General features: G+C 36.6%; 1 protein-coding gene across 1 annotated transcript; it reads left to right on the top strand.

Annotated features, from left to right (window-relative positions):
• Positions 1 to 1,117: 1,117 nt before the first annotated feature.
• On the top strand, positions 1,118 to 10,834 carry LOC103461111 (peripherin-like; the record flags this gene model as incomplete). Its single annotated transcript, XM_008403443.2, has 6 exons — positions 1,118 to 1,549; positions 2,358 to 2,502; positions 3,492 to 3,650; positions 3,755 to 3,874; positions 6,944 to 7,039; positions 10,706 to 10,834. Coding segments are annotated over exons 1-6 (744 nt in total), but the record flags the coding sequence as incomplete, so codon positions are not given.
• Between the last annotated feature and the right edge of the window lie 216 nt (positions 10,835 to 11,050).

The following is an 11,050-nucleotide window of genomic DNA, read 5'->3' as shown; positions in this document are numbered from 1 at the left end:
GTTCCTTTAGGAACTAAAAACATCTATTAGAAGTTATTTATTGACAGTGCAATAATTATTCTTAACCGAACTAAATAGCATTTACCTATACCGTGCTGTGGTAAATGTGTAAGTGTTTTGCTCTATTCACAAATTGTTGATAATGTGATTCTATGAATATGATTTATCGTTTTTAAATAGTTTTATCTTATTTTTTCCTATATATGACTCTACCATATATTTCCTATATATGACTCTACCATAAATGGTATCTCAGAATAACATACATGGCACCATAAAAACAAAAATGTGATTTTTTTTTTTTTGCTTGTATCTGTTTTAACAACCTGGGTTGATATTCCTAATTTGTTTATTGACTTTTGCTGAATGAAATTTCTTACGTATATATTGCAAATGGTATTTTTATTATAGTGATCATGTTGTTTTTCATGTCTCTTTATTTCTTTTCTTCCTCCTWTAATTGATGGAGATATATAGATATTATTCATAATGCATAAAAGTAGTTTGTCATTTAATTTGCTCTACGTCCTTAAGAAAGTGAAAAAATATGGTGTTTTATGAGATAATTTATCTTTTACGGTGCCAGTAATGCCGAAATGAATAGTAATAAAGACGTTGTGGTATTCTGATTTAGTAACGTGATTATGTTAGTTGTTTTACCACCGCCAGGCCACTAGAGGCAGYAGTAGGCCCGAAAAGATGCAACTAAGGAGCAGATTTAGAAGTACACCGAAAGTTACAGAATTTGTTAAAAACTGTGAGCTGCGCTTATGTAAATAAAAGATTGAAGTTCAAATACATTCTGAGAGTGAAAATCCTTCCTAAAGGTGAAGATATATCACATATTTCAAAAGAAAATAAAAACGGGAGGCCGCGGATAATACAGGAAATARCGCCCCCTTCACTTCCGGAGTGCAATGGTCCCATTTCCAAATAAGGTATGAGGCTGACAGTGGTCCGTCCCCGCCCCTTTCTGTTTGCTGCAGCGAGGACCTTCTCCAACTCAGAACAGAAATGCCGATCTGAACAAGATGGCGGTTAGTATTAATTCAATATTTGAAACCACGGACCGAAGGGCTTCGTTCACTTCCTTCGCCGCCATTGCTAAAAGTACAGGTGGACCATAAATCTAAAACATTATTTAAAAATGCCATGTCACGGCAAAAATAAAGCTTTGACCACATTTTTATAAAGAATTTTTGGCGGTAAAAATCACATAAACATACATCGCAACATCATGCAGGGACTGGATTGTTACTGGTGGGAGGCGGAATAAAACCCAATAACTGTCCAGTTTGATTTAGTAGTTTACTCCTCGGGTACGTGTGAAGTCCTCACTGAATGACGTTCATTCTATAAGCAGTGAGCTTCACCTCGATGCCACATTCACATTCCCTGCGATTATAAAGCCCGGTTTGGCGCGGCTGACGCCATTTTTATCCCGATCCGGAGCCATGGCCATGCTCAGAGTGTCTTCATACCGCCGGCTGTTTGACGACGACAGGTGGAGTCCTAACGGAGGGCCGAGGCTGCGCCAGGCCTCCGCCAGGTCAGGGTTCATCACATCCTTTATTATGCTAATACGGGAAAAAAAGATATTCTGGCTGTTTTAATATCTATTTAAAAACATGTTTGAACCACATGTTTAAATCTCTGCATAGCTAAATTTATTTTTCTATTCATTATTAACAAAAAGTGCAACTCTTAAAAAATATGTTGTATATTGGGAAAAAATATACAGTGAAAATAAACTTTGAATAATTAAAAAAAAATGATATCTAGTTTCTAGTGCGAATATTTTGTTATTTAAGTACATTTGAAATAAGAAAAATATAACTTATATGTTACTTTTCTGCAACATACAGGACCTTGTTTTAAGTCAATAATTCCTGAAATTTTAAAAAAATATATATATATATACTAGTTCCACTGGCAGATTATTTTATAACATGGGAAAAATGTGCTAAATTTAAGTAAAAGTTAAATAATCTGCCAGTTGAGCAAATTCTTCTATATTAAAGAATTGTTGACCTAAAACAAACTCCTATATTTTGCTAAAAAAGTTAATTGTAACTTAGTTTTGTCTTTATTTCAAGCACTAGAAATTAGATAAAAATATTTGATAAGATTAAATGAGACTATAAATATCTGAATGTTTGTTTTGAACAATGTAAGGAAGTATATAATGTCAAGCTCAGAGTGTTAGTACTGAACAGGAAGTTTCAATAACATGGTGGGAACAAAAGCCTTTTAATAGAAACACACTGTTAGTCGAGGTTTTACGTATAACAAATGTCAGATTTACTTTTTTGCTTCTTCAGTCTTTCAGTCCAGTTTTTGTGTTGCTTTTCTTGCAGGTGTGCCTCTGCAGACCAATGTGGCTGTGATAAAATAGACTTTGTTGCAGCCAAAGCTCTGAACAAAGCGGGTCTGGACCAGTTCGTCCAGGAGCGGACCAACATGGCTGCCCTCAACGACCGGCTGGCCAAACTCATTGAGTTGGTGTGGAAAGACATTAAACTAGAGATGCATTAATCCACTTTTTCACTGTCGATACTGGTACCAATATCTGAGGTTTAGTTTCTGTCGATACGATCCAATACAGAAAAACAGTTCAATTTACTTAAAACGCTTTCTTAAAAATAAATAGACATAAATGTACTGAATTACAAGTTGATGTGCCAACTCTGCACCAGTACACCAAACTTGGATACACCAACATCTTCACAATTATTTGGTTAGTCAGTACAATTAGGAGTAAATAATAAACTGACAAAAACAACAGGTTTACTGTCGCAATAAATCAATCATATTTTTAAAAAAGCTCAATTTCCATTGGTATGATTTATAATTTTTCTCTTTTATCCATTTCTACAAAAAACTGGATGATCGAAGTTTTCAGTCTGGTGATTTGGTCTTAACTAACCCTTTTATTTGAAGGATAATTTTGTTTATGTAACCCTGTCTATGCACATTCAAGCACTGTCCTACATTTACAGAAACTTAAGAATTTTATTTGTTGTTTCTCTTGTTTTGTTTATTTATTTGGGGTATTTAAAATGTCTTCCAGTTCCAGTGTTAAACGTTTGTTATAATTTAAAGTTTGCTGATCTTTGAGAAAATGTGTTCTTGCATTATTATGCCATCAGTATTATATTACTTGAAAATGGTCTGAAACCAACAATATTATCGTTTATCGCAATAACTTCTGGGATAATTTATGATTTATTATCTTGATCAAACATTTTAAAATAAACTGCTACAAACCAAATGGTTCAGAAAGTTCAATTAGGATTTGTAAAATCACAGAGCATAGAATTAGACTGAATAGATCTGCCATTATCGGTCTGACTCATTGTCACCAATACCCGATCTAGAACTTCTCTCAATATCAGAACCAATACAGATATTAAAATCGGACCGGTGCCTCTCTAATCGACTGAGAAACCTTTCTTGTTCTGCCTCTTCACCTCTGACTCCGCTGTCTTTAGGCTCACGGTTTGGAAGAGGAGAAGAGCTCTCTTGAAAGCCAGATTGCTGATCTGGAGGAGAATCTGAACGGTCGATCCGCCTTCACCGAAATCACCTGCACTGCAGCGAAACCGAAGTTCAGCTTGGAGGCAGTGGTGGAAAAACTGCGCAGGCAGAGGGTAGGGTGTGTCTGCTGCATGTTGACGAGGTTTTCTCACCTCCTATTCCCGCCTGTCCACTTCAGTCAGAACCCATTTCGGTTCTGTCCGTCTTCTGACTGCAGGATGAGATTATTTGTGACACAGAGGAGCTGAAGGAAGAGCTTGAATGTCTCCAGAAGGAGTTTGAGAAAGCTGCACATCAGAGGATTGTCGTCCAGCAGGGACAACAAGATGCTGCTGAGGTAAAATTTGTTCTCCGCTTTATAAAATATCAGATTTTCTTTTGCTGAATCTCTAAAACGAAAGAAAAACATAAACATCTGAGGTAGAGCCCTGAAGATACGTAAGGAATGTGATTTAATTAAAGCTGCATTATGTAACTTTTATAAAAATATATGTTTTTACATATTTGTTGAAGCTGTCATCATGTGACAGTATGAGACAAATAATCTGAAAAAATTGAGCTCCTCTTTCTTCTCCCAGTGCTAAAAAGAAAAACAATCAATCAGAGCCTTTGGATGGGTCTTAGCGCTGTCAATCATGCTCATGTGTGTGCTGAAATCCTTTAATCTCCATGGCAACCATTCAGCTTTCGAGGCACATCTCCTGCTGCAGTTTCCATAGTTTCTGTCTCACAGTGAAACCGTCGCCCGTAACTCCCCTGCTTTGCTCCTCCAGACTAGCCAGCAGCAATTAGCAAACCCTCTGGTGAACTGTGCATCTGCTGAGCTCATTAAACGGGCCACTTCTCAGAGTAGCGCTGGTAAAAACGCTGTTAAAGGGTTAATACAGTAGCCATGTTGCGATGACTTCCTGAAGACGGAGTTTCAGGAAGAGTAGGAGCTTCTTAAAGAGACAGAGGCCCAATTTCAAGGTATTAAATTATGAAATTACATTTCTTTTAAGTTATATTTGATCTGTGCAGCGTTTGACTGAGGGTAACATAGCTACTTGATTGTGCTATAAAATGATACTATGTGGCTGGAAAACATTCAGTTACTGTTTAAAAACACCCTAAATATTAAAGTTTATTTCCTTATTAGGAGTGATAAACCTGAGTTCTTCAAACAAAACTAAAGTCATAATGAAGTGGTTTGGATTTCTGTAACGGATTCCTAATTTTATAAGAGCTTTATTGTGTTTTAATAATGAAGGGAAAAATGTTATTTTAATATGACCTCTGATGTAATAATGTAGCTTGGCCACTAGGTGGAGGTGTTGTCAAGCGTTTCAACAGCAGCAGCAACCTGTAGTTGTTCAGCAACCAAACCGTCAACACGACTCCTCCTCTTCCTCACACCAGGCTGAAGTAATTGTCCCGCAGCTGGACCAGATGTGAGCGCGGCTTTGATTCCTCCCTTACAGATGTAACACATTTCATGATGCTGCAGCGCCCCGATGCCGCCGCTGGCTCCGTTCTGACGCTCTGAATTGGTTGCAGCTGCAGGGCGACAATATTCGGTGGGAAAATCTGGCAGGGAAGTAGATGAAGAGCAGAGATGTGGAGGAGAGGAGGGAGCGTTGGACAGATTAACCCACAACAAGCTGAACTTCCCAAAGAAAAACAAAACATGTCCGGTTTTATTATTTTGCACCTGTTTCGTGTCATGACTCTCAAAGTTTCTCTGTGGAAGCAAACTTTGTGAAAACGTCACAATTTCAGATTAAAAGCTGGTAAAAAACATGAAACTGAACCAATGATTTAATTTAATGAACCCAAATAAATTATGCTTATTTATCAGAGGAGGGCAGAGTTCAGAAAAACTGCACTAAGAGGAAAGAGAAGCCGGCCAAGAAATTACCCAGGAGTAAAAAGTATTTGGTAAAAAGTTACTCAAGTACTGAGTAACTGATCAAATTATCATTTAACATTTAAGAATTACATCATCAGACGGACCAAATTATAAAGCTAGGTGGAAAGTTTGGTATTTTAAGGACAAAAATGACTTAATTCAGATAAATAAATAATAAAATCAGGCAAATCCAGAAGTTTTACTCAAGTAAAAGTAAAAATACTTCATGATAAAATTACTCAGGTAAAAGTAAAATTAATTACATTACTTTTCTACAGAAAACAAAATCAAACAAATTTGCTTGATTTTATTCTGATCTTTCAAAATTTTTAATTGTTTTTTTTACACCTTTTTGTCCTGCAAGTTAATCGATTAATTGGATTTAAAAATATGACACATTCTGCAGATATTTCATTTAAACACTTATTTTGTACAATAATTGAAATACATGAGAAAATTCATGCATTAATTAATTTTTAAATGATAAACATTAAAATAGCATTAACTTGGTGAACTCTTGATTATTTGTAGCAAAGAAATAATCTGAAGCTAAAAACAGACATTTTACTAAACATCAATATACAGATCTATTGATTATCGCTTTTGATTAACTGATTAATAAAACAGCAAAAAAAAATTTTTTTTTTTTTTTTTTTACAGAATCTGAACCAGGTGACTGATTTTTATTTACAAAGGATAATTTTTTTATCTAAAATGCAAAATATATTTATTCTTTTATAGTTTTCTCTTATTTACTGCGATTGATATGTTTTTTTCAGTAATTGGCCTTTTTTGGGTCTGTATTCGATTAATTGATTATTAAATCATTGGATGATTATTTCAAAAATCGATTAATTGTTTCAGTGCTGCTGTAGAAGGAAATGCAGGCGAGCCACGCGGCGCCCTGAGGGACGCCACCGCTCCAAAAACATCAGAGGATTTAAAAAGCAGAACCTGACGGCAGGTTTTGCTCTCAACGTTTCTACTTTCATCTGAGCAAACCTTAAAATGCATTTAGTGTTGGATAATTGGTAATATTTCTATAAATACTCTGTTCTGTTGCCCCACTTTGGGCGTCGCTGTCCAACCAGGTTGAGGAAAGTCGAAATATTAAATGTTCTGCCAAAATCCACCAGAGTTTTGTGACTCGAGTTCAAGCAGAGGACAGTTTTACAGATCTACAAACACAAACCTTAATTCTTCAGGTATTTTATTTCACAAAGCACAAACTAGTTTTTTTTCCATTTCCCAAAGAGGATTCTTGTGTGCAAATTTAAAAGCCGACACTCCGACTGCATTAATCTTAAAAGGAAGTGTGTGAGCCGAGACCCCCTGCTGCTAAATGTATTGGGAGCTTTTGTTTCTACTTTTCCTCTGCAATGCGGCGTCTACTTCCTGTTCAGTGAGTTTAAACCAAATTCACACCAGATATTGAAGCAAAAATAGATTCTAGAGTGAATCTTTTTGGGTTTTAGTGAAGAGTAGACTCAGACTTTCCTCTTGTGATTGCCTCTGCAGGTGGTCGATGCTGTGACTGCAGAGTGTTTGGCTCTGAGGGACCAGGTGGCCGTCTATGAGGAACAGCTGGCCAACATGGAGACCCAACACAAGACGGTGAGACAAATCAATCAGATGAAGCAGAAAAATATTTTAAATGAGAAACTATTTCTGTGGTGACAAACTCCAACCTTCAGTCGATTTGCTGAATCAAAGGCTACGTTCACAGAGCAGGCTAATGCGACTTTAATCCGTTTTTTCTCCACAATCCTAATTTTTTCAACTCCAAAAAATCTGATCTTTGCCACTCATATGTATGGGACTAATTCAGATCTGATTGTTTCCAAAACTCCAAGAGTCTGAACGGTTATGTTGCATTTTTATGGGGTAATTTTAATGCCATAATTCAAGAGCACACATTTTCAGACAGTTCATGTCTTTTGTTCTCAAAACTTTGAATGCTTTTACTTATATTTTCATTTTGAAAGCAGGACTTCATCTTTCTTCTCAAAACTTGTAACATTTACTCAAAGCTTTCTCCTCGCGCTCTGCTTGCTTTTGGAACAAAAATGCACTGTCGCCTAGCAACCTCTCAGCCAATAGCATGAAAGTGTTGTACTGGGTGCGTTTGTTTCCTTCTAGTGGGTTTGCCTGTGTGGCACACCCACTGGATGTAGGGAAAAACAACGATGACAGCTTTCTGCTCCATTACACCAAACACAGTAGCTAGCTTTGTGCTACTGATGGCTAACAGCTACGGTCTGAGGCAGGAGTTTGTTCAGATCTCTTTCTCTGTTTTTGTTTGGATTTGTTTTGTTGATTGAAGGTTTTGCTTCTATTTTGTTTTTTCGTTTGCAGCTGTCGGCCACCGTACCGTTTTCTTTTTTGTAGCGTTTGTCTTGGTTGCGGATGCTTCCCATAAATGTATGAAAATTCTAATTATGAAATTTATGAAGGAGTTTTTTTTGTCCATGAAACGGATCCCACCACTCTTAGTCCTGATCCAAATGGACGTTACAGGAGTTAACATCAATCCTGCATAAAAAGCCGCTGCTGTTAGCTGAGCTTTCTTATTAGATTCCTTTTATGATCCTGTCTGTCGGTTCTCATTGTGAATAAACTTTAAAATGGCGGCGCCCGTTACTGCTTATGTAAACATTGCGCTGCTGTGTGACGTTCTTCTACCGCGCGTCGCTTTAGAGGCGTAATCCGTTCCCGCAGAAGTCTGGCTGTGGTTAGATTTACGCAACAAAATCTGAGTTGAATTGTGTAAATTATTCACATTTCGTCACCAACAAACTGCATTGTAATTTATTAATTTGATGTGTGATAAACCAACAAGAATCAGAATTAATTTTAATGTCATTGTGGACAAATGAAGCACAACAACATCTAAAAAAAAAGTAACTATCGAAGAAATACAGAAGAACTGGGATTAAAAAATAACTAAATGGATAAATAACTAAATAAAAATCAGGTTTAGGATGGATTTGCTGTTTTCAGGGCAACTAAAGTTTTTGGGTTTAAACTATTTTTAGTCTTTCTGTCCTTGGCTTTATTATTGGTAGTGATAAAATCACCTCAGCAACTTTTTTCCTGCAATTCTGACTACATAAAGCAAAAATAAATGAGAAATATATAAACACTTGATCACTTTACTGTTCCTAACACTAAATTGTTCTGTTTCAAATAATCTGACTGTGCACAACTTGGTAACATAAAAACACATTTAAGGAATATCATTAAAAGTGTTTTTAAGGCCGTTATTGGGTTAATTCCTGTAAAAACTGTCAGTAGAGATAAATTAAAAGACAAAAATCAAGATAAAGCCTCGGTAGAAGTAAAACTTTCCTCTTCTTGTTTCCTTTCATGATGAATCAACATCCTGCAGATTAAAGGACAAAATGCGAGAGTCACCGATGAGCCAGACGCAAATAACAGATAATTTTCCTTCGGGGGGTTTCCACTTTTAATTATTTAGGTTTCTTTTTCAAATCTCAGTTTTTCATAGCTATTATGGATTTTTTTTCTGCAAAGCTAAAATGCTACAAGTTTGTACAAAAAAGTGTTTTTCCTTTCATTCATGTGCCTGAAGTTCATCTGAAACACCTTAAACTAAAAATAAGATAATCTTTTAGGAATAAGCTGTTAAAATGTTTTTTAATCATGAATATACTAACTATAGAAGCTTAAAAGTATACAACGAGAGTTTGATTATCTAAAGTCAATGAACTACTTGATTAAAGGTGTGTTTGGTTCTTTTTATCTCACAATGTAACGACTTGAAAAATCCCTGTTTAACCTTTCAGCTGAAGTTTTAAAGTCCTTTGAAGATCCAGAAAAGTTAGAGAGCAAAGCAGCTTTTAATCATTGCTGTCCATCAGCGAACCTGGGAGATATTAGCACTGTTCTCAAAGCTTCAGATCTCGGTCATTTTCAATATTACCTGTCACAAATTAATTAAAAAGTCTTTTTTTCACTATAATAACCTGGAAATCTGAGGAATTTGGTTTTATTTGAAGGCAGTTTTTGTGGCTATTTTAAGATATTTTAGTTTTCATTTGAACTCAAAACAGAGAGAAACTTTAATGCATGTGTTGACAGCGGGTTTACAGCCAACATCTGCACAGTCTTTATATTTACCAAACACACAATGCAGCAAAATTAACTATTTGCTTGTTCTTTTGCCGAAATAGTGAAGCGGTCCTTTAAAATAACTTTGTTTGCATCCATGCGTCGTCGCTGCGCCTCGCAGCGATCCTCCGCCTCACCAGAAGATGACAGATGCAGCCCAGCCGAACCCGGAGCGGCTCCATTTTTCCCGCTGCTGCCCGGCCCTGAAACCCGCCCACTCCCTCCGGACCGCAACTCACAGTGTGGGAAATGTGGCTAAACCTCAAATAAAAACAGAAATCAGTTTGCTTTGTGGACGTCCAGTTTCTCCTGACAAATCAGGAGTCATTATTCAGCTGCAGAAAAATGTTGCATCTGAATAATGTAGGGGCAACTCCATTCACAGATGAAGAAACCCATGCAGAGCTTGTTGCTGCGCTGGAGGTGTGTTCAGCTTTAACAGCTTTACTCGGTTTATTTTACATGATTTCAGGCTCTTGTTCACTCATCCACTTGGCTTTAATTGTACAGTTTTACTCGTCTTTCCAGTATCTGAGTGGTGGGCAATGCGAACTAAACATTTCTCTGGAAACATTAGTCTAGAGGAAACTAAGTGTGCTGATGTTTTTCAAAGTTAGCAAAACGCTAAAGGAAAAATTTGCTTGCTATTAGCGAATTAGCAGAAGTTTGCCAACCACGATACTTTATTTATAGTTGGAACGTCTCGATTTCTTTCCTTTAGTTGGCACTAAAGGAAACATTCATGTACAGATTCTTTTATGGAAAATACAAAATTATTCTGACCTAAAAATTGCAATTAAAGCTTTTCTAACAACTTAAATAAATATGTCAATTTATATACAAATTGAAGCACTAAATGGAAATAATGTTTCAGTTGTCAGTTGTTTTCCAGGATTTTGCTGGAAACTCCTCAGAACATTTAAACTGAGGAGTTTTAAGTCTTTAAGGAATTGAAAATAAAGTTTGTTGTCTCTGATTTGTTCAGCTTCATGTTTTTGTAACTTTTTTAATAAGTCAAAGTCGCCAAAGAGGCAAATAGGAAATCAAAAGAATAATGAACTGGATGCGCCGTTGCTTCTCATACCGTATTAAATAACAGTTGCTGCTTCATGAGGACCATCAGTGTGTTTATCTATGATGTCCATGCAGGAGGTGCAGAGCCAGCTGCAGCCAGATGAAAAGGCGCTGGCTGCAGCTGAGATCAGGTTTGGCAGCCCTGACATCACCGCAGTCCTGGAAGTGAAGGAGTACCACCGCCAGCTGGCCGAAAGCCTCCAGGTACGAAACACAGAAACACGAAACATGAAACAAGGAAGTTTGATATTCAAGGATGTGTCCAGATAAACCTAATAAAAACAAAATATACCTTTATCCTGCAGAGTTTGGTAGTGGCTAGTTACATTTACCGGAGTAACTTTATGGAAAAGAGTATTTTTAGTCTGCTGTAATTATATATAATACACACACACACACACACACACACACACACACACA

This window comes from Poecilia reticulata, unplaced genomic scaffold, assembly GCF_000633615.1.
Source record: "Poecilia reticulata strain Guanapo unplaced genomic scaffold, Guppy_female_1.0+MT scaffold_610, whole genome shotgun sequence".
NCBI lineage: Eukaryota > Metazoa > Chordata > Actinopteri > Cyprinodontiformes > Poeciliidae > Poecilia > Poecilia reticulata.
Note: the sequence above shows the minus strand (reverse complement) of the source record. Positions and strands in the feature narration are given on the sequence as shown.